Source organism: Peromyscus eremicus, chromosome 12 (assembly GCF_949786415.1).
Source record: "Peromyscus eremicus chromosome 12, PerEre_H2_v1, whole genome shotgun sequence".
NCBI lineage: Eukaryota > Metazoa > Chordata > Mammalia > Rodentia > Cricetidae > Peromyscus > Peromyscus eremicus.
This window is the reverse complement of record NC_081428.1, coordinates 69,086,885-69,111,679: the sequence shown is the minus strand read 5'-3', so window position 1 is coordinate 69,111,679 and position 24,795 is coordinate 69,086,885. Positions and strand designations below refer to the sequence as shown.

Below are 24,795 nucleotides of genomic sequence, written 5' to 3'. Positions count from 1 at the left end.
TTATTAAGGCATAATTTTACACAAAGAAACTACTTAGGTCTTAAGTACTCAGTTTGATGAGAATGGACTGTTGGATATATCATTCCAGAAAATTCTCCCATGTCCTTTCCACTCCCACCTCTCAGCCTCAGAAGCAGCCTATTTCTGACTTCTTTTCCTATATTTCTTTTTTCCCGATGAGTCTCAGTGTCTCTGTGTCCTTCCTTCTCTTTCTCTCTGTGTAATCTGCCTTTTCTCATTCAGAGTGCAGTTTTGAGATTCATTCATCCCTGTTGCTGTATCAGCCATCTGTTTCTTTTTTGTTGTCTAGTATTCCATGAATATGCCAAATTCCACACTGTGCTATAATTAGGTTATCCATTCTTCTCCACTTTTTTCCATTTTTATTATATCGTGAATTTACTTAAGGAAAAACATGGGAACTGGAGTACTGAATATGGGCATCAATGCATCTTCTCTCAGTATTCCTAAGGGCCTAAGAGGCCCTGAGATGACGCCTAACCCTTTGTCTCCTGCAGTTTTACTCCTTTACTGGTGTTATGAAAAAGTAGGTAGACCATGGCCTGGAGATGGAGAGACCTGGGGATGGAGAGACCTGGGTACCTGCCCTGACTTTGCAGTGTAACTGACTACCTGTCACCAGTTGTATTATTGCATCTATAAACGCATCTGGCTGGACTGGAGTGTTCCTTCAGGGTTTTCATCTCTGGAACCCAGTTGTCCTCTAACTCCCTCCTGGGGTAGGAACACCGCATCCTTCACAGTTGTTACTACAGTCCAACTTCTGCATCTCTGTGGTGAAGTATCCCAAGTATCATCTTATTGAGGATAACGCCTTTGGTCCCTTCTCCTCTCCATGATAAGTGGAACCCAACCATGAAGTACATTCGTTTGTGAAGAGCAGGTTCAGCTGGATCAGCAGAAAACCAAATTGGCGATGTTCATTTCCCTCTTGGTGGGGAAGTAGATGTCCCTGGGCACTGCAGGCAGGTTCTGGACTCCTGCTGTGCTGACCTGCTGCCCCTTACCTTTGAGGATGCTTCATTCCACCCTTACCCAAGTCTCCTTAATGCAACAGGAAGTAGGTGTTATTCCAGGCAGCTGTGTATTTAAGTACAGTCCATATTCTGAAGAAAAATGAGCTTACCCAGACATACCCTATCCAGCAAATGGGTAACACTTCTAGGACTGGGATCCCTGTCCTAAGTCTAAGGTTCCTCCTATTCTCTTGTGGACTTTTACTCTCAGAGATGTGGCCTTTAATTAGGAACGCTTTTATTATGTACAGAGTCATCATATGCGTCCACATTTTCCAGTGTTTCCTTTGTGAAGTATTTGTTTTGCCAACTATAAAGATACTAGTCAGGCAGGACTGTGTTCAATTCCTGTCCACCAACTTAAGACTTTGGATACATATAAATAATAATAACAAAAAAGAAATTATGTTTTGCTTTCTTGTATAAAATTGTAACAGTATTTGATCCTGGCGTTCCTTTGAGGATTTAATGGGTTAATTTGGCAAAAAGCCACACCCATTGCTAATATGGAGCAGGCATCCATGACTGCACCTCTCTCTCCTTTTCCTTCCTTCTTCTCCTCCTCCTCCTCCTCCTCTAAGTTTCCTCCAACCCCAGGAGAGTCTGACGTTCTCTGAAGGAAGTTAAAGGGAGACCGGCCCCTTAGCCTTTCTGAAATCCATAGCAGGATTTTCTAGTCTGTCCAACAATCAGAGACCTGCTTTAAAGCTATGGGTGCCTGAGCTCCTCACCCCAGAGTAAGGACTAAACAGGCCCACAAGTCATTGCTTTTCGAAAGAAGTCTTCAGATTTCAGAGCCGTCCCAGTGCGCCTGGTGTGCTCTTGTGGCACTATGAAAAGGCTGAGTGACATGTTAGATGTTACTCTGGTTATCTAAGAGGAGATGGTGGGGTGGCGTGCTCGAGATAGTAGACACTGGCAGCAAATGACATGTTTTCTGACCAAAATGAATGGTACTTGGTAGGAGAAGGGCAGCCAGTGCTGACTCTATGTCAACCATCTTTCAACATGTTTGCAAAAACCTAAAGACAGACAAACAGAATTAAATCCTTAAGAGAAGAAGTTTGACCAGAAGATCAATGATCGTAATAACAACCTATCAGATCGCAGAAAAGTTATGGCATCCTTGACCGCACTGCTTTAGGAAGGGGTATGCAGGACACACACTGGCTGTGGAGCCTACAGTGCTGTGTTCTATTCTGGGCCCCATGCATTGAAGGGAACCAGGACAAACTGGAACTTGTGCTGAGAATAGTGGTGGGGGGAGAAGAGACAGAAATAGCCCGTAAGAAAGGATGGAAAGAATCCAGGTAGTTAGCCCAAGAGAAGGCTCAGAAGGGACAATATTTTCAGTCTCTTTAGGGCTGTTGCATAGAAAAGGCAGCAGACTTGCCTATAGAGGACAGAAGGAAGATTAAATATAATCTTCTAACAATTAAGTGGGCCAGTAGAATGGATACCTTCCAAGAGAGTCAGTCTACTGTCCCTGGAAATGATAGTTCCAGGCTAGATAAGCCCTGACCAGCTGGGGGCGCTGTTCAGGGCATTTACTCACCGTACTGACTGGGACAGATAGCTTACTCTATCAATACTTTTTCCATGAGCCTCTCTGAAGCTTTAGCTGCTATAAATTCCTTTGCTTATACAGTTTAAAGAAATATATTGCTTCTGTTAATCGAAAACCATGCAAGAGAAAGTTGTCTTTTCACTTAGACAGGGTAAGAACAGCATTGGATACTCAGGAAGAGGATGAATCGTCCATGCTTAGGCATGACCCTGTGCCTTCCTGTGTATCCGTGTTGCACCTAGGACTAAATAATGACTTGCAAAGTCATTATTTGAAAGTTACCTACGCTATGGAGAAGGAAAGTCTATTCTGTATTCTTACTCTCTGGTTTTGTCATTATTTCCATTCAGCATGGCCAATCATTTTGAATAAAGCTCTCTTCTGCAATTTACAGTACACTGATCAAGAAACTGTCTGAAATGTATTATTCATTCATTCTTTCATTCAATCATTCATTCAAGTACTTACAAAACAATTTCCACTGTGTTTTATGAAACATATATAGTGCTATGAACATAAAATAAGTTTAAATTTCTTATCTTTGAAGAGCTTTTAAATATATGGAAGTTGTGTTTTTTTATATGACAACCACCATACTAATTGATAAAAAAAATTGGGGGTTATAAAACAATCCTTTTTTTAATATTCCACATCTATCTAGTTGGTTCAGGGATCTGTCCGTCTCTCAGCCAGCTCCAGCTCAGAGACACTTCTGAGTGTTGTGAATTGAGGTCTTCCTGAGGCCTAGACTACTGATCAGCTAGTGTGGAACAAGTAGGCCTTCTCGTCCATCTCCCTCTGGTCTCTCCAGCATGACAACGTTGGTATAGAACATATCCTGTGACAATTCAGAGCTTCAGGAGAAAAATCTGGTCATTTTTGTGTGTGTAGCACATGGAGTCATCCAAAATGGCAGTACTCTATTGACTAAGCTCTTCCTAGGAGCCCAGCTCTGCTGCTTAGCTGCTTTTATCACTTGGGAGGACAGGGTACATTGTGATGCGTTCCTCCTTTCACTTTGCTGTGGATTCACACTTACCTATAAACAGGTAACTCTACGCAGATCCCTATCATAAAGAATACATGAACTGTGGGAGAAGGGGAAGAATAGGAAAAAAGACCAACAACAGAGCTAACATCCAAAGCTGTGGACCTCTGAAGCTAAGGTTTTTGGAAAAGAAAAAAAAAAAATGTTCAAGGCAGAGGATGCGGTGAATGAAGAGCAAAAACACCGAGTGGTAAAATGTTTGGGTCAATAGGAATGAATACCAAGCTGAGGAGGTGGAGAGTGGGATGTATGTCTGGAAAGGGAAGGTCTCACAGTGTTTAGAAGGACCAGGATGTCCAGTTAGAAGAGCTGACCTTGGAAAAGCCATCCCTGGCTTCAGAGCACAGACACGCAGAATGATCAGTTAACAATCTCTCCTCTCGATTTTCTTTCCTGCCTATGATAGTAAACATACCATCTCTATTAAAATTTGCTTCCTAGCTAAAACTGAACACAGACTCGGAACCATCAAATCACTTTGGAGTTTTTTTCTTCTTACACCCCACCAACAACTGGGATGGCATGCATTTGAACAAACCAAAAGTGATTTCGCTCTTCTAGTTTTCAGAGCTTTTTGGCTAAATGCAGAGTGAGAAATTCATACCTTTTTCAAACAGTGTGGGTTCTTTTTCCCAGTTCCTCTCATCCATCTGGTTCTCTGGAGGTCTTGGAATCCAGGAAAGTGTTAGTTCACTGTGCTGAAATCCAAAAAAGACTGCTAAACTGTGAAAGAAAATTTGCATTCCAGAGACACTGAAGGAGTTAGTCCACAACTCTGTGTGGCAAGGCGCAAACATCTGTATGCTCTGTCTCCTTTGTCTTTGAGGCAGTTGGAAAACCCTGTAGCATGGAAAAACCCCGCACCCATTGTGCCTTTGAGACTTACTTCATCTAACACTTTTGGTGTGGTGGAGGGTACAGAAAGTAGAACCAAAACATGTTATTATTTTATTTCTAGTGTCAGAAAATATTACAGGCGAGATCCAGTTTAAGAGAAGAGCAAATCCCTTTGCCGTCTTCCTGAGATTCTGTTCTCAGGAATGGCTTCCCCAGCGGGTATGTGGCAGAATCATCAGCAGGCCTGTACTCAGAAGAAACCACAATCACTGCCATGACACTGGCATGTCATCGTGACCTTTCTAAGCCATAGTTCTGTCTTTTGTCTCCCACTGGCAGAAGCGTAATTAGAAGGCCTTGTTTCCAACAGAAGCCCAGTGATTGCCAAATGTGCTCAAGTGATCTCCAGAAGTTCAGAGCTAGCTCACTGCCCTCTGGCTGTTCTCACTGCCCCTCCCAGGAGTTAGAGGCTTAAAGTTTTCCCTTTCTTTTGAAAGAAGATCAAGTTTGGTTCAAAGAAGCTTTCCTGTCAAATGCATAAGTACAAGGAGAAACCTTCCATGACCCTGGTTTTTGGCTCAGGCCACTTGTGGCTTGCTGTAATGTAAGAAGTAATTGCAATCCATAAAGTCAGGTAGAAAATAAGCATCATGGCAGGGCTGAGTTTCAGAAAGCAGACACATGCGCAGCATGGTACTAAGAACATTTCTAGTCTTTGCTTGCAGATCTGGATTCTAATGGATGATTCAGGGTGGTTTAATTCTGATCTGAAATGTGCGTGTAGGTGGTCATTACTGTGTATACACAAAGCTAGGAAGATCCTTGCTTAAACTCATGGTTTAGAGTGTCCCTTAGATGGGTCAATTACCCTTGATAATCAAATGGCAATAAGTAGAAGGGCATTGCCCTACCGACTGTGTGTGTGAATAATTTCAGATCATTTATGGTCTTAGGGAAGTTTTGAGCAATATTTTTATTTTTTGAGAGATACACTCTTGCTAGGATGAAAACAGTAAATCCTAGGACGAAAACACACTCAGATGTTGCTTCATTTAATGTCATTCAGTTTTTTTCTTCACACAGCAAATGCTTATTGCAGGCCTGTCAGGAATACATACATACTACCACAGAGGCTGCAATTGTAGCAGTCTTCAATAGCCTTGTGACAAATAATAATACAGGCTGCCACTGGCAAGAACGAGAACTGGACCTTAGACATCATGCCACGAGGGTCAGCGTCTCTGAGTTCCAGGCCAGCCCCTCCATCCGTGTGTAACAGTCTTCTCCTAACAGTGGCGAGCTGCAAATGCAGAAGTGCCTGTGTAGTGACTCTTCACTTCGGAGAAGCAACTGTGTGGATTCTGTCTTATTCTTGAGCCGTTTGCCATGAGAAGCATGCATGGTGCTGCGGAAAGATCCAGTGATGAGACTGGAGTTAGGGCGCTCAGAGGAAACCATGTCATTTGGGTCCTAGACAAGATGTCTTCATTGAATAGGGATAATATTGGGAAATTCCACCTCACTGCAGATAGTATCCTAATACATAAGGCAAAAAGGGACAGGAAGCCCCAAATGATATGAAGTATTATGGGACAGCAGAATGCTAAAAAGAACAAGAGCATTTTTTGGGATTGCCATTACAGGGAACTAGTGGAAACTTAATTGTGTAGCAGAAAGCGTGAAATAGAGAAAGGCTTGTTTGCCTTTGACTCGGAAGATGCAGATTCAAACCCTGATCGCATTAAGATGAGCAACATAGAAACTCTACATTCCACCTCCCCATTTCTTGCTGCTGTGGAGATGTCTGAGGTCTTGTGTATGCACACGTAATGAACATGTCCAGGTGCCAGATTTTGTTTTGGGTAGATAAAGGAATGAAATTATTTTTAGGAAGAAATGTTATATAGTACTAATGTTTAAGCTGACATTACATACTGGGCACTAAGTTCTTCCTTTCATATGTGGGATATTATTTAACTATTAAAACACATCAGTGCAGACATTTTCAGTCTTCGTAGGTGAGGACACCAAAAGCCAGAGAAGTCAGTTCTCAGACTTCAAGCCAGCCTCCTGAATTCATCACCAATGAATGCTTAGACTGTATGACAGGTCTGCCCTAGCTCTCACATGAATAAGTCCTAACAAGACTATGCCTTGAAGAGGTGGTAAAGACAGATCTGATTGGACTTGGCTTGGAAGGAAAGGAATCCTATTCTTTATTCCCCTCTCACAATAGTCGCACTGGAGTTCTGTGATCTTTTAATTTGCCCCTGGCATGACACATAAATGTCAGCATTATGGCCCCTCATTTCTCAAGGATTCTGATACATCCAAGAAAAGTACTTTGGAAGGCGTACCAATCAACATGGCTTACATGTTTTAAAGTACAAAATCACCTCTCTGAGCCATAAGGAACAGCTATACAAATGTCTTCTAACTAAAGCCATCTGTTTGTTGATTTGTTTGTCTGGATAGGTCTCTCATTAACCTGCAACTTGCCCAGTAGGCTAGACTTGCTGTCCAGTGAGCTCCCAGAATCCACTTCTCTTTTTCTTAGCAGCACTAGGGATTACATGCATGTACCACCACACATGGCTTTTTCAGTTGTTGTTGTTGTTTTTTATATTTCATTTTATGTATATGGGTTTTGAGCTCTACGTATGTTTGTGCACCACATGCAAGCAGTGTCCCCAAAGCCCAGAAGTGGGTGTTGGATTATTAGAACTGGAGTTGCATAAGGTTGTGAGCTGCAGTGTGGGTTCTGGGAATTGGACCTGGGTCTTCTGGAAGAGCAGCCAATGCTGTTTATCGATGACCCATCTCTCTGGGGCTGCACAACTGGCTTTTTTTTTTTTTAACCTGAGTCCTGGTGATGGAACTTAGATCACTGTGCTTGCTTGACGACACTTACCAGATGAGGCATCTCCCCAGCTCTCCTGTTTCTTCATTTTAAAACCAAATTATATAGTCCAAATGTAAAAAAAATTCTTGCCTTCTACGTCATAATCCTATGCTAATAATTCTATGTTCCCTTTATACAATGTGCAGTTGTTCACATGCACATTCATTCCTGAAAATCCTTAATACACCAGGTCACAGATTTTTGTCCCAATCTTCTACCTGTAGAGTGAGTTTTATTTGAAGGCAAGCTTAACTGAGACATCTCTCAAGGTGGCTTAGGTAATGATAAAGACTCTTGTTCTAACCTAACATCAATGTCAAAGAGTATTAAAATCAGTTTTCACCCCACCAAGAAGAGATGTATAGTCATCAACTGCAGGAATCAGCCTGTTTTCCCCATTCTCAAGTAATCCCTCTCTCTCCCTCTGTTCACACTACAGGTGGCTCATCTCCTCATGAGAACAGTGTGCCGTGTTCTTTGCCTGTGATCAGTTGTTTGTAGATGTGTTTACCTCTCCTATTGTCGTGGAAAGTTGTGGATGAAAGGGTGGGATCTGAGACTTTTCTTTCCCTCTGCCCCTCTCAGGATGTTCAACACTTGGCTCCCTGGGCTTTCTGCAATGCTGGAGTAGGTGGGAAGACAATTTATTAGAGGAGACGCATGAAGTGTTGGTTTAAACAGACGTTGTAAGAAATTTGAAGAATTATAGGCAGCAATGCAAAGAGTTATACCCAGGATTTCATACAAAAAAAATGAAAGTTGAAATTATTTTATAGAATCCTCAGGTGTTTTGTAGCTATCGTGTGTGTGTGTGTGTGTGTGTGTGTGTTTGCATGTCTGTCTATAAGAAAGGAAGTCATGACATCACAAAAACAGAGGTTTTTAGGGTTTTGATATCATCTAGCAACATTTGGGGGAAAATTATAATTTTCAACTATAAAAAAGAATTTTGATTCTGATTAGAAAGTCACAGTTTAGGGATAGCACTAAATTTGCTGTGATTATTTTCAGTCTGTTTTGAAACAGATACGAATATAAAATATACATCTTGGTGTAGATACAGGTGGAAGGCAGGCCAGAGGGCAGAAAAGATTGGAGTAGGAAATGTATGCTTTTCATCGAGGCTGAGCCGTTGGGGTATCAACAGGGGGCTCCTTGGCGCTCCCAAGGTTGAATGACATCTTTGCCTGTGGACTCCCTATAGCATAAACATCCTCTTGAAGTGTTCTTGATCATCAGATCAAGAACAGATTTACAGTCCATCCATAGTGAGTGAGACAATAGAATTATTTGAACTTAAGTAATTACATTGGCACTTCAAGAGAAATTTCCTGAGTCACAGACAAATCTTTCTGCTAAACCACATTGCCATTCTGTTGGTAACACTTACACTTGTCACGTACCTTCCCAAGTTTTCACCTCACCATTCATGTGGAAAAGGGTGGCATTTGTTCAGAACACTGAAGTAATCTCCGGACCCAACTGATAACTCAAGGACACTGGAAAGCCTCCTTTGGCCTCTCACAACACTCTTAAGTATGATACACCTGAAACTCACTTGAACTTCCCTGTCTGGCAGCTTTTACGTGGTTATATAAAATAATTTAATTTTAAACAAATGATCCACAGTTTGTTGGTTTATCGTCTAATTAAAATTTATGAAGCATCACTTTTGTGCGGAAACACTATTGTAAATGCTGGGATCCAACAATGAGTTTTCTGTCTGGTAGTGTAGGAGTTTGGGGGACAGATGGTCTTGAGATCACGATGTTTCCTGATTTCATTTCTTTGCATGTAACTTGCAGGTAGTAAGCCTGAATGCCTTCTGTTTGCAATGTAAAGTGTGTCTACAAAAATACAGACTAAGTACAGTCTGAACATTGGAATTGTTCCCTATTGCACAGGGAACATGGAGGCGTGAATCTGCTTCTAGCTGCGTTCATGATCCAGGCCTTGGTTTCTTGATTCCACTTGGGGTGTGATTTGTAAACAATGTAGTATGCATCTCACAGCCTCTGTCCTATCACACTCCTCTTCTAGGAGTGAGTTTGGGCTCTTAGACGTGCCCCTTGGTATCATTTCTCTAAGCATGGCATTTTGAGGGAGGTAGATAGGGAAGTTGTAAACTCTGGACTGGAGAAGTTATAAAGACATTCAGGTTCTAATATTTTCACTCTCACTTTTTTCTTTTTCTTTTCATCACAATAAGACCAAAACTTTCTCTAAAACATAAGCTGTCACCCCATCATTGTATAATCCTTCCTGTTTCGTGATATTGCTCATTTAGCCAAAACTGTAAGATCACATTTTAACTTTATAAAGTTTTAACAAACTCACTTTCCAGTCTTCCAACTCAACTCGTCTCTTGATTGAAAATGCGCACGCTGACCAGTATATTCCTGGCTGACGTGTTAGCTGTACTAACACTCCGGCTTCTCTCACTAGCAGTTCGTGTTTGTGCTGCCTGGGTGCTTCATTTATATTCAGCTGCTCCTTCCAGCTCTTCTGCTTGGGAATTAGAAAAGTTATTTATATAACACCCAAGGATATAAAAACTACAACCAGATTGTATCTCAGATTTAAAAACAGTTGCATTGGGGAGTTTTGAGTACAAGTTTGTTTGTGATTTTACTTTAATCTTTGGTTAAATTTTTGGTTCTAATCACAACTGGATCATCGTCGTTTCAGAGAAGTTCATAATCTGTGCCTTTCAATTACATATTCCCTGCTTCTTTTCTGCTACTCTCAAATCTTTGCATTTTAACCATACTTTGATTGGAGTAACTGCCCAAAATAGTGTCTGTTGTGAAATTAATAAAATATAGACCCTTCAGTGAGCTTCAGTGACAAGGTCTTCCATGGCACGGTACCGGCTCCTATAGATGAATTGCTAAACAGTCTTATAAAGGAAATAACTGGAGCCAGGTATTCGGGTAAATTCTCAAAGATCAGAGAAACAGAACAAACCACAGCCAACATCGCCTCGCCAATTCCTCAGCTGATCCTGTTTCCTCAGACTGAAAGCTTCTGAGTCCTCACCCAAATGGATCTCAGCTGAACTGCTGCTAAAAACCTAAAAGCTTAATAGCTTAAAACCCCTAGTTCCTGGTTCTCACACCTTATATACCTTTCTACTTCCTGCCATCACTTCCTGGGATTAAAGGTGTGTATCTTTCCCAAGCAAGGACATGAGATCTCAAGTCCTGGGATTAAAGGTGTGTGCCACCATGCCTGGCTCTATTTCCATTGTGGCCTTGAACTCACAGAGATCCAACCTTGAACTCACAGAGATCCGGTTGGATCTCTGCCTCCTGAATGCTAGGGTTAAAGGTGTGTGTGCCATCATTTTCTGGCCTCTGTGTCTATCTAGTGGCTGTTCTGTTCTCTGACCCCAGATAAGTTTATTAGGGTGCACAATATCACAAGTTCCTGGTACCATGAACTATGCAGGCGGATGATATAGTATGCTGCCCAGGTGTCTCTTCAAGATTGAGGCTCTCGTTGCTCTGTCTGCTGGGAATGTTGATTAGTGAGGCCTCATAGCTAGATCCCTCTGTGCTAATTATCAATTGAAGGAAAACACACGTCAAAGTTACCCTTCTTTCTTGGGGAATCTTCTTGTGTCCACTGACTGATAGGTGCAGCTATAAAGTCCCTCATCACTAACTTCATGGAAGGACAATTCTGCATGTCAATCCCAGCTGTCACGTCCTCCATGAACCCATCTAGGTCTTGGTAGTAGCTACATTGTTGATCTCACCTAGTTACTCCTTTAATCTCCTATAAATGCCAATCACAAGGATACTGCTCAATAACTTCCTATGTGCAAAGTTGTTTCAGAACCTGTTTCATAGGCAACACATCCTCAGACTAGAGTTTTATGGGGAGAGAGAAGAGAGATCACTATTTGGCCATGTAGATATCATAGGGAATGCCTCCCATAAGCGATACTATGGTATCAGAGAATGTGAGTTATTTTACTGTAACAGAAGGAGGCTCAGGAAAGATTTCTTTTTCAGAACAAGTGGCCTTTGAGATTCATTTGCGAAAATAAGTAGATGTTTTCTAGGCAAAGAAAAGTATAAGGTGGCCTGGGCATGAACACTGTTTTTAAAGATGGGACGACGAACCCAGTATGGCGGCTAAAAGATGAAGCCCACATGTGAGGTTAATGGGGATGAGGAGCCAAGTCACACAACATACCACTGATGGTAAGGGTCCCCAAGCTGTAGTGTCCTCTTCTACTGTCTACCCAACCTGTCAGACACGGAGCCTTGGTCCACATATAAGATGGGACCTGAACAGACTTAGAGGCATTTCTCTTCCAGTGATTCTGTTGAAGTCTGTTTTCTTCAAAACTGCTATTTTACATTTGACTCTATCCTACTTTAGAAAAGCTTAATATGTACATGAAGAGCCCAGCTTTTTGTTTAAAAATAACCATGTATAAAAAGATATAAAGCGTTCCATTGTTGTGCTTAAAATTTTATGATTAGAAATTTCTAAACGTTTTAAGTCGGGGGGACAGAGTAAACATGTGAGACCCACTTTTAAACCTCTGTCAAAGGCTTTTCCATTTGTTTCTAATACATATCTGGTAGCAGGAAATTGGCCTTTTCTTGTGTTGTTAGTACTAGTGAATAATTGTAAAACTAAAGAATTGGGATTAATCATTTTACTGCTGAGAAACCTGAAATCTAGAGCAAAGAAATTATGTACCTAAGATCATGCAGTATGTATTATCAAAGCCAGAACAATGTAACATGCTATTTATGTAGCGTGTTCTCCTTGTTATGGCTACATATGAGTTTCCTCGACCCTTCTAAATGGCCAGGAGTCAGGAAGGTAGACGTGCCAACCTCAGGTGCCCTCATGAGCTCAGTGACCCAGTTAACCAGTCAGCTCTAAGTCTGTTACCTCACCTGAGAAATGACAGCCTGGACTAGAGGAAGTGCTAGCCCCCTGCACCCTGACAATGTGAACGAGGGACAGAGGTGTACAGTAAAGGGAATTGTTTAATAAAGGTTAAGGTGCCCTTCATGGCCTGTGTCCAAGCCAGCTACTTTCTTGGAAAAAATTTTTTTTCTGACTTGGGGACGTTTTTCATGAGGCTAATTTTAGGCATATGTAAAGCTTATTTTCAGTGCACAACTGTCCAGATTACCCATCCTGTGAATAGAGCACTCAGACCATAATGCTTTCCCTTAGAAACTGACTAAGCCTTGTATGTTGCTCAGAGCCAAGCCTCAGTGCAAACAAGTACGTTCTCTGGTCTAGCATTTTCTGGTTTATTTAACTCCATTGCAGACTGGGTTTAAGAAGAAAAAAAGCTAAAACCCCCAGAGAAGCAAAACAGAAGCCCCAGGAATACGATTTACAGTCACATTAACTCAGATCACCAGAGTAGAGAAGCAAGGTTATCATTCTCCAGACCATCACCAGCCCTGGAATTTCACCCTGTGAGCCTCTGCTATTTTAATTTCACCACTTCAGGATGGGGGGAAAGTAGGTTAATAGTTTCCATGAGTTTAGACTATGACCAAAGGCAGCAACAGAACCTCAGGCATCTGCAGCTCATAGGAGAAGATGATGATGAATTTACCAGTTCATTTTGGGATAGATTCCAGAGTTGGGGACACTGGACCAGTGCTGTGCTGCCATGGTGGAGTTAAATAATATTTCTTCATTCATTCTTTCTGTAGGCATTCATCCCCAGCTTGTTTTTATCCCAAACAGTATACTGGGACAGAAAAATATATTCTTAAGAGAACCCCTTCCTTTAATGAAAGTATTGTAAAGTAAGGAGGTATATACAGTTAAGTGCTGTAAGAAGAATAAATGAAGTGGGGGAGAAAGAAGTAATGCGTTCAGGTGGGTCATTAAAGAGCCTTCTGAGCTGTGTACTGGAAGGTCAGATGGCAAATTGCCACAGTTCATTCATGTAGTCATGAGTCAAGACACATAAGTTGGGTATTTCCCGGGGTGAATGAGAGTGAGCAGCCTGCTTGGATGTGATGAGGAGTTTAGCCAGAGAGGGAGGTCAAATGTCATTGAGGGAATTCACTCTGTATTATGGTGCCATGAAGGTTTGTTGTCAGGAAAAATACTTGGTCACATCCATATTTCAGGAAATAAATTGGGCATCCTTAGAGAGACAAAGGGGGTTATTTCTGGAGAGAGATAAACAAAGAGCCAATGCCAAGGAGTTGCCTTGAGGTAGTTTTCAGGACACTTATTACCTCAATACAAGCACATCTCGCCTCAAGGCATTTGAAGACCTCACAGTAAGAAGGCAGTTTCTCCTCAATTTCCATGCTCCATCCGCTTCTGTGTCTTCCTGTTAATATGTACACTCTGCATTGATTCCAGATTCTAATGCGTCACTCCAGATACTTCATTTAGAGAATAACATGTATCACACAGGAAGAAAAAGATTATTGTTTGGGAACATAGTCTGGGCATGGGTGGGGTTAACAGCAAGGCCTTTTGAATGCTGACTTGTTGAATATTAGCTCCTAAGGTTCACAGGTATTCCTAAGGCTCAGTGTATTTTCAAATCCAGGTAAACCGAATTTCTTAGCTTACTTTTTACAACTGGACCACCACTTTATGTTCAATATTTCTATCAGGAGTTCATTTAGCCTGAATTTTGAGGTTTTAAATGGGAGCTTTGATTTGGGCTCTATGGAGGGGTGTACACTTGTTGCAGTCATAACATAGCTAAAATGTTAGGGGCCTCAGCAACCTGACTAGGTCTTTAATGTTGAGTCAAATTTTACTTGTAATAGTATAGCAGTTTTCTAAGTACAGAACCTGGGAGATGTAGCTCAGGGAACACATCCTGCCTACCACCTATTTTTATAAATAAAACTTTACTGAACTACAGACCCTTTGCTCGTGTGCGCTCAGAGGCAGTCTTTGCTCTATGTGGGTGAACTGAGTGGTTACCACAGGTCCTTACTATCTGAGCCTTTATTGAAAAATGTGTCCTCAGTCTTGGTGAAGTAGAAAGGAATGCCATAGGAGGCAAACAGTGGGTATTGTAAAACATGGGTTTAGGGCTGGAGAGATGGCTCAGCAGATAAGAGCACTGACTGCTCTTCCAGAGGACCCTGGTTCAATTCCCAGCACCTACATAACAGCTCACAACTGTCTCTAACTCCAGTTTCAGGGGACCTGACACCTATGGCCAAACACGAATGCACATTCAAAAAAAGACATTCCTTAGAAGCCAGGGATGGGTGGCGCACGCCTTTAATTCTGGTACTTGGAAGGCAGAGGCAGGTGGATGTCTGTGAGTTTGAGGCCAGCCTGGTCTACAGAGTAAGTGCCAGGATAGCTAGGACTGTTTCACAAAGAAGCCCCATCTTGAAAAGTAAGAAAAAAAAAAAGTGTAGGTTTGCTGCTTCCGACCTGTCTGTGTGCATCGTTCTCACTCCAATGGTACCACCTGCCTTCCCTGGAGTGTTGTGATACACCCCGGAGCCACGGTGCTCTGTTGACCAGTTGTCTTCCTCTCCTCAGAATACTCTGGAGCAGTGCAACGTGTGCCACAAGCCCATCATGGAGCGGATCCTCCGCGCCACGGGGAAGGCCTACCACCCCCACTGCTTCACCTGCGTGATGTGCCACCGCAGCCTGGATGGCATCCCGTTTACCGTGGACGCCTGTGGCCTCATCCATTGCATCGAGGACTTCCACAAGTAAGCAGCCGTTCTCGCCTCCAACCTGCCAGGCAGTCCTCTTGAACTCTGCTCTCCTTGCCTGCCGCATGCTTCCTGCTGAGCGACACACGCCAGGATCTAGGGATCTATTCTGAGAGTTATCTCCAGTGCAGGGATTGACATTAGGGGGTCCCTGTCGTTATCCAGCTCAGCCTCTATTCAGAGCTTGCCTGAAGTTGACCATGATATCCTTGTGCAGCTATAGATAGGGAAGAGCTGACTCAGTTCACCAAGAGCCATGGCATTTAGCAAGTTGTACTTCTCCCAGTTCTTCAGTTTGGTTATCTGACCAACACTTGACCTAATGGTCTCATAACTAAGACAGCCTCTGCACCCTTGTTACTGTAGGGGTAGGAAGTGCTCGTAGACAGATGCAGAGAGCAGTTCTGTCACCCAGTTCCGGTGTGAGAGACAGCTTCATGCCCTAGCCAACACCTCCATGTCCTCTCTTAGCCTCCTCCCCGACCAAAGTCTTGGGCGCCTCGCTATGCTTCCTCATGACATTGATTAGTGCAATATGGTGCAGCATTTTGAGAAGGGTCAGAAAGAAAATTCTCAGGCTCACGTCTGCTAACCCACAGGTAGGCCTAGAGACATGACTTCCCTTCTTCACGTCTCCGCGTTTACAGTCCCTCTTTCCTCCAATATGGGAGGTGTTGAGAAAACGACAGTTCTGTGTTTCTCTTAGTTGTGCTCATTCGTTGGCTAACTGCTTCATCGCCTCAGCGCACATGTTTATCAAGGTCGGTGTGGGAAGCTGCAGGTATGACTTGCTAATGCGAGGCAGGCGGCTTCCTTGCTTCCGTTCGCTGGGCAGTCACTTTGAGAGTGGTTTGTAAGGCTCCCGAAAGATGAAGCACGTTGCTAACCACTTTCAGGCTACGCTCTGAGGCTCAAGACGGGCTGTGGGTTTCTTTCACCACTACTGATGGTCAACATCCAGGAGGTACTTTCCACAAGCAGCTTGGGGACCTGAGACTCATATTTTTAAAATGAATGTCCTGACCACTCTCCCAAGGAGCAGCGAAAGCAAAAAACCTCACCCAAAGTCGTGAGGCTGAATGAATTAGAAAAAAAACCCAGAAGCAGAAATTTTCAACCTGAATTAGACAAGAAAAGGCTTGCTTTTAAAGGGCAGTCAAAGCATAAATTGTACTTCACATTATTGCTATTTTTAGCTTGTAATTACACATGAAAAAAAACCCTGCATCTATTTAAGGGAAGTGAAAAGATGCCAACGGGGAGTGTTTTTCTGTCACTGTTTCTCTCCTCTTTGAGACTTTCACGATCCAAGAAAGACAGGTAGATGTAAGCAGGGCACACACATTTGTGTTGCTGGGAAAGCCTGAGCTATTACACCCCTCAATTAAAAGAGGAAATCAGTTCTGACAAATGTGACTCTGTGTCCCTGCCACTTATCTTCCGTTTCTAGTGGTGGGGAGCATAATTAGAGACTGGCGACAGTGACATAAGCGTGTGGGTCTGAACACTCTAAAAAGACAGCCTTGAGCAACCGAACAGGGGGTAGGGAGATGCATATCTCAAGGCCCAGCCTCCCTCTCTTTCAATGCACATGAAAAAGAAATTATTTTTTAAGAACTAATGTTGGCAGATGTGGGGGGGGGGTGGCTTTTGGATACTGCCCTTCTATGGGAGGAAAATAAAAGAACATTTTCCAGAGCTCCTATTACTTAGCTTTAAAAGTACTAGAATACAGAGTGGCTAGCCTTCCATCACAGGGTGCTAGCCCTCCAGCATGGGGTGCTAGCCTTCAAACATTGGGTGTGTACTGCACAGCCTGAGAGACCAGTAAAGGAGCAGACCTGCTTCTCTGCTTTAGGAAAGCTTCTTTTTGGCTTTTCTGAATGGGTCTCCATTGTGGGCTGTTAGGAAACACGTTTTAGTTTAATTCTCACATTCACAAACTTCTCTCTATGTGCCAATCGCTGTGTTGAGTGCTGAAGGAGACACTGGACACAAGAAGCTGGACAGAGGTAGTTGTCAGTGCTGGACTTGTGAGAAGGAGGCAGAATATGCCAGCATAACAGGGATGCAGGGCAGAAGGGGCATCACCAGGAGGTCGGCACAAGGAAAGCTGCCCTGTCTTCTTCAGAACTGATCATTCGACTCCGTGATCCAGGCAGGCCTCACTCAAGCAGAACTGGAACTGTGCCAAGGGAGAAACAGGCAGATTGTTGATAGAGGATTGGCTATTGGCAAAACCTCTAAAATGGCATCTCAGAACTTATCACATAAAGGGCAGAATCTTGACGCTTAGCAAATGGGCCATTTCCATATAAATACCTTTGGTTAAGGTTGACTTATGTCCTACAGCCCACTGGGAATTGAACTCTTTTCACAGACATGGTCGCCAATAACTATTGAGAACTCCCTTGTAGGGGGACTATTTTAGGTCCTGTACACAAGTATGTGGGAGGTGGCAGTGGGCACACATACACACACATACATACAGATACACACACACAGACACACACAAACACACACACAGAGACACACACACACTCCCTCCTCATTTTACCTACCTGGCTGTCTTTAAAGGCTCAACTTACTATTTTAGTAAGACTTCTTTGATTTTACCACACCTTATTCCCAGTTATGAATTCATGCCACCTCTATATTTGAGTAATTTTGTTAAGTCTATTATAGTGTCTCCTGGTTTGTGATGAACTATACATGTGAATAAATTTTTACAGCAACCAATGTAGATAATTTTTACAAGAAGATAGACTATAAAAGGTTTAGAACAAATACAGAGGCATGGAGAATTCCTTCTCAGGCCTGTGCTGGAATCTTTTGAATCCATGTTTCCTGTGCCAGGGAAAGTGGGCTTACACTGCTCTTTTTAGTGTGTGAAGCATACACAGTGATCTGTGCTTTTCTGGCAGGGGTGTCATCTGTGGTATTAGTCAGGCTTCCTGTCCCTATGACAAATACCTGAGAAGGAAAGGTCTATTTGGACACATGGTTTTCAGAATTTTTAGTCCCTAGTAAGCTGGTCCTCAGTTTCTGGACCTGTGGCGAGGCAGCCTATCTGGAGGAAAGGATGATTGAACACCTCTTCATCTCATGGCTTCCAGGGACAAGATGTGCCCTTGAAAGGTATGTTGTCATGACCTGCATCCCCTAACTAGCTCACCTCCTACATCACCTCCTGATAGTACCGTTGCGCTAGGACTCTAAGGATGGATGAATCTGTTGAAGTCAAAGCTGGCACGATCCAGTCACCTCCCAGCGGTTCATCCGTTGACAGCTCAGCGCCGAGCATATGAGCCCGAAGGGACGATTTCATATCCAAACCGTAGCATTGATCCATTTGGTTGTTTAATTTGGCATTCATTCGTTAATTGCCAAAAATATGTTGGCTGTGAAATGACTAGGTTCATGGCTCCCTTGACTGATGAACAAAAATGATAAAAAACGCTTCCTAATAACATGACTATCAACAGAAAATAATGTGTACAGTGTCTAACAGAACTTGGCATGTAACAGGCACTTAATAAACAGTAACCATCAAAACTGCTGTCGCCCTATTTATTATTATTATCATCCACTTGGCGAGCCAAGCATTGGAAAACTCCGCCTCAGATCATGACGGCACAGTGACAGCAGCTCTTGCCTCTCAGCTTTGCTAAGGAAGGGTGATTGGTTACTGAGAACACAGCTACAGACTGTCTAGAGAAGGACCAGGAGGCCAGACGTCAAATCTAATAATGCCTTTCTCATAGAAAAACATAGCAGGTGGTTCCTGGCATTAGGTGTTGCTCAAATTCCTCTGTATGAACCAATATAGTGGTCACCAAGGACATAGAAGTAATTACTACTAAATAAGTAAAGTCAAAAAAGAAAAGAAAGCGTGTCCTAGAGGAGTGCATCTGCCTGGGAAAACTGGCTACTTCTGCCCTCCCAGTGACCTCGCAGCTGGGGAAAGGAAGTTCTGCAGTTGACATCAGGAGTCTGTGTCTTTTACTACTGATAACCCAGATTCAAAAATAATCAGGTAATCCAAAGCAATTTTTGCCACTGCATATAAACTTCTTGCATAAAATATCAATTATAACAACCCTGATTACTACTGCAGTTGTACCATGATCCTCTTAATTTTTCTTTCACAGCAATCAATCGATCTGCTACTTAATTCATATTTATTTAGATTACAGCCATACAGATGCCTTTTGGGTGCCGCCAGGAAAATTAAAATGTACATACAGAGTATAATGTATGTAAAAATGCTGTGACAACCGTGAAGTGCTCGGCAGAGTTAGATGACTATCATTATTTCCTTTTAGGTCTTACTACAAGTAGATAAATTTTAACATCATTAATCTTAAAACCATTTCCATGAAAAACTTTAGTAACTTGCTCAATATCTCTCTGTATATCCCTTTGTCATTTGTTTTTAGTGTTTTGAAATAGGAGCTCACTCTGTAGCCCAGGCTAGATTGGAACTTAGAGTGATCCTCCTGCCTCAGCCTCTCCAGTACTAGGATTTCAGATGGGCTGGTTCTGTGTGTCCTTTAACCATTTTTTTTCAGTTCTTATCTGTGTCCATTCCAACTTGTGTCTCATTCCACATCTTCACAAATGCTATCCTTAAATTCTAGAAAATACAGATGGATTCATAGCCCATTTTTCAGCCTGCTAATCTGCTAAGACAAAACGTTGTTAGCAAATAATAAATTAAGAAATATGTGAAAGTTCTTTACCAATAGCTTCAAAACCTTACATGTGTGTTTATATAGACTCTGATCATGCTAAAATCCCTCAAACAAGTTGTAACCAATGTGTACTTTACCATTGCAAGTTTTTCAGAAAATACATAGTAAACCACTAACCTTTGCCATTTGGTAAAACCTGTGTATGTGAGGCTTTTTGTGGTCTGGGATTGAAGACGCATTTTAAAGAAAAAAGCTGTAGAGATTCCTAATTTGGGGATTTGTCTAGGGCACAAGGAAGGCACACTAACATCTAGAAGCAAGTTAGAGCCTACCAGGACCTATGTCCATCCATGTTCAGGCAGGACCTTGTTTCCTATGTTCAGCTAGGTCATGCCTAGCATGGTTCTGTGCACAGGATTGCTGCTTATCCATGCTGCCTGCTAAAGAGTTCCTGAAGGTTCTCTATACAGGGCAGTCCACACCCTCTTCCCTGGCAGACACGTAGTGTGCACCTCTGTCAAAGCCTCTATCTACTGTCTCGCTCTCTTTAGGTCAAGGTCACACAGGAAGGGCAGACCAGGTGTCAGCCTGTGGCTTTACACCTTCCCTTCGCTGCTGTGTCCCTCTCCATCCTCATGTGCACTCGACATCTCACCAGAATTCTGTCTGTTTTCAGGAAATTTGCCCCACGCTGTTCTGTGTGCAAGGAGCCTATCATGCCTGCCCCAGGCCAGGAGGAGACTGTCCGCATCGTGGCTCTGGACCGTGATTTCCACGTGCACTGCTACCGCTGTGAGGTCTGTGGCATCCCCACATCAGAGCAGTCATGCAACCTGGAGACCTTGGTGCCTAACAAAGGCCTTTGTGTGATCAGACAGGATTCCGCTCTGACACAGGCTGTTAATGCAGTGACATCACACAACTTACCCCACTCTGAACAATCCCTCTCTCTGTACAAATGCTTCAAATTCTTACTCCTCCAGATGTAGCTATGAGACCCAAACACAGAACTATATGTCCCAGGACGGTGTAAACTATTAAGCTAGAGGAAAGGCAATGATGATGGTGATGGTGATGATGGTGATGATGATGATCATGATGATGATGATGAATCTGTAACTTATGATTTGATTAACTGCTTCTTTGGGCAGAGGGGCCATTATCACCCAATGAGAAGGACAAGAATTCATTCATTTCAGAGGTGCAGAAACTTCTCATTCAAAGCCAGAGAGTATTTATTTAGTAGTTAGCTTCCAGGTGTCACTTAAGAGGTTACAACTGCTAAGAGCTGTGGACAAGTCAGGCACAGGGTCAGACTGTGAGAATTTATAAGGCGTACCCATAACCAGCCTGGAAGTGAGAAGAGGAACTTAGCTGACACTCTGGGGACATGTCGCCATTAATACAGCAAAGGGCAGAGAAAATGGCTTTAAAATATTTTACCTTCTTCTATGAGCTCCCCAGGCCCCTCCTTCCAAACAGTTTTCTTTGTCTGCAAGCTCTTGTGGAGACGGCGCTTTTCAACCCCGTCTCCGGTCTGTGTGGGATGCAGGCTTTCTCATCCCCTTGTCCACATAGTCTAACTAATGCCCAAGGCGGCAGGCTGGCGAGGCTCTGAGAGCCCCAGAGAATTTGTCCACTCCATCCACTGCCTTGCCTATAACTGACCATCTGTTTTTACACTGTGCTTTGTTCATCCATAAAGCTCAGGTTATGTGCCCCTCTCCAATGTTAACATGAAGAAATACATTAACAAACCAACGGCCTTTGTGTGAGGTCTATGACCAAGGAAGAAAAGAGAACATCGGTGTTCAGCCGTCATCTCTCCAGTGACCCAGTATGAGGCCACAAGAGTGTGGAGACACTTCAGAGGTCATTTTACAGGCGATACTAGGGCGCCAAGAAGCTCCACCTCCACCCAAGTTCCTCACATACTCCATTGTATACCCACAGGCTGACGTGTGTTTTTGCATCCAGTGTGCTGTACAAATTAGATTTGCTTTTACGTGCTGAGCAACTTTCAGAAACAAAACCATAAAATGGGGAGAGCACTGAATTGGAAGATGGCAAGCCACTGTTCTTGTCCAGCCTGTTTCCCTGAAAAACACCAGGCAGACCATTCCACTCTCCCTTCTGACTTTTTCCTGTGTAGCTCCTCGGGGTGCTATGACTCTGACATCCATCTTTCCAGTCCTGTGGTCAACTTTGGACCGCTTACAGGGTCCAAATGACTGTGGATGACAACTCCTTAAAGACTTTAAATTGGGCAGGGAAAATGTCCCACAAGTGCAGAGATCTACATTTGGATCCCAGGCACCCACTTGAAAAGCAGGCACCGTGGCATGCGCAGTAACACCAGCATTTGGGGAAGGAGAAAGAGGAGGGTCTGCTGGGCTGTTCACATCCTTAGGGCTCATTGACCACTCATCTGGCTGACTTAAAGTGAGTCCTAGATTCACTGGGAGACTCCATCTTAAACAGTAACAAGGAGAAAGACAGAGGAAGACACCAGATGTCAACTTCTGACCCTTGTGTGCACGCGCGCACACATGCACACACACACACACACACACACACACACGCATGCACACACACACACACGCACAGAATTAAAACTGTGCCATCTATGAATGATGTTTTCATGATTTGAAATAATTTTTTCTTTAGTTCCATTACTCAGTGCCTGAAGGCATCTCAAAGTACAATATACCACTGGTTCTTTTTGGGAAAGCCAAACTTCCCATGGATCATAGTTGTGTCTGCTGTCGTACTTTGGGTCAGCCCTCTTTATACCAAGAGTCTAGTATTTGTCAGCTGTAGACATGGCTTCATTCATCTCCTTGCTACTCTTAGAGAGCAGAGGGGAGCTTTGCAGGCTTCACAGCCTGTGATAGCTTCTCTTAAAGTGAGCAGGGCACACAATGCTAAATACGGCTCTGTTTATTCTCCAAGCAAACTCTCATTTCTTCTAAAGGCAAGGGCTGGCATTCAATGCTACTGTTGCTTTACAGAGTGGACCTTCACCAATATCAACACTAGCGCAATCCTTTACACATATGCAACTCTGCATTTTTTTACAGAGTGCTTTCACATCCATTACCTGCTTTGACCATCCCAAAAGCTTGGTAAGGTAGAAAGTGCCTTAATTATTTTCAGAATGGCATTCAGTCTTGTGTCTGGCCTGTACAGACAGTCACAAACCTAACAGCGGCACCTGGGGAACTTGTCTCCCGTTATAATGTGTGTTCCTCTCTCCTGTGCTATCATCCCTTTTGGAAAGTATGACGTACTATTACTCCTCCCAGCCCTTGCAATTTTGTGTCCTTGCTACAATTGCAGTAAATATACAGCAGCCATTGGTAGCCTTCCTACATGACAGAAATCACTTTTCTCTGATTTAAATAGCCATAAACTTCCATTCTTACACCTGTCCATTCTTTTAACAAGATACTAAAATTAAGGACAAAGGGTAGTGTGCATTAGGGACCGTACTTTATTTTCCCTTACTGTTGTTGAGGAAAGCAAGTTAAGCCCTGAGAGCTGAGAGCTGTAGGCTCTTTCCTACTTGTACTATGTTTTTATATTCAGTGACTAAAAGAGTCATTTTATACTATTTGAGTTTGTTTGTTCTGTTTTGAGACAGAGTCTCTCTAGTCCTTGCTGGCCTAGAATTTGTTATGTAAACCAGGCTGGCCTCAAACTCACAGAGGCCCACCTGCCTCTTCTTTCCCAGTGCTGGGAACAAAGGTGTGCCCCACCACTCCTGGCTACCAATTGCACTTAGGTTATTAACCTCTAATTCACTTTCATCCACCATCTGCTAATGCCATGTATGTACTAAGGGTGGGGTGCAGTGGGCACATTACAGAAGAGGCCTTGTAAAGAAGGCTCGGGAGGCTGGGTTTGTGCCCAGCTTCCCAATATCACTTCCATCCCCTCTGTCTTTGTTTCCCTAGGATTGTGGTGGTCTTCTGTCTGAAGGAGACAACCAAGGCTGCTACCCCTTGGATGGACACATCCTCTGCAAGACCTGCAACTCAGCCCGCATCAGGGTGTTGACCGCCAAGGCAAGCACCGACCTGTAGAGTCAGCCGCCGCCTAGCTGCTACGCGGAGAAGAGTGAAACACGAGAGAAAGATAAGAGAAGAAATAGAAAAATAGAGGCAAAGTTCTCAACCCCTGGGATGGTCTCTGTTCTTCACCTGCTGTTACCCTTTCCTTTAGAAGCACACACATGATGGCATTTGTCAAAGTTCCTACCAAATACACATTTCACATTGAATCATGTAGGGCCTTGGTGAGCCTTTGTTGCAAGGACTTCCACATTTTTGCACAGATTATGCCCTGTCCCATTCACTTCTGCATTCCTGGAACTTTTAATCCCCGTGCTTGTCTCACTTTTCATCTGGTTGAATAGATGTTTAGTGTGGTATTTGCTGTCACATGATCTTCCCTGGGTGAATGTGCCAGCCTGCAGGTGCTGTTAGCTTGCTGTCCCATCCTGCCACCTTTTCCTCTGGCTGTGGCTACAGAAGTTAGCCATCCTGTCGCCAGGTATGGCAAAGGTGAATTCTCCCGTTGTGCTACGCCGCTCGCGGCTCCTGGTAAACATAAAGCGGGGAGGTGGTTGTACATTTTTTTCCGCTGGGCTATAAAGAATTTATGTGAAAAAGATACATAAATTAACAGGAGCCCAACTTTCGTTTGCAGTTATCCAAATTGGTAATCTGTAGTGCCCAGTGGTCACGGCTCATTTGAAAACGTTTATTGGCCAATAGCTAAAAAGTGGAGAAAGAACCAGATTTCACTACTGAGCTAAAGAAGCCACGTGGGAAATGCTAGCCAAAGGATTGCTATTTGTATTTGAAAAGCCCATTATATTTCTACAGTTCTACCTTGAGATTTTCCTCGCCACCCTATCTGCACATAAGGCAGACTTGCTTTTGGTACATTTCCAATTCTGTCCAATACTTCATCTTAGAAGTACCGTGAATTTTCTCCTAA

The 24,795-nt window shown here is 43.2% G+C and overlaps 1 protein-coding gene across 1 annotated transcript in view; it reads left to right on the top strand.

Annotated features, from left to right (window-relative positions):
• Positions 1–24,076, top strand: part of Lpp (LIM domain containing preferred translocation partner in lipoma) — a 547,833-nt gene extending 523,757 nt beyond the window's left edge. The window contains exons 10-12 of the mRNA XM_059277236.1: positions 14,916–15,094; positions 20,468–20,588; positions 23,748–24,076. Coding sequence (XP_059133219.1) covers positions 14,916–15,094; positions 20,468–20,588; positions 23,748–23,876 — 429 coding nt within the window. The 3' untranslated portion in view covers positions 23,877–24,076. The remainder of the gene's footprint in view (positions 1–14,915; positions 15,095–20,467; positions 20,589–23,747) is intronic.
• Positions 24,077–24,795: the final 719 nt, after the last annotated feature.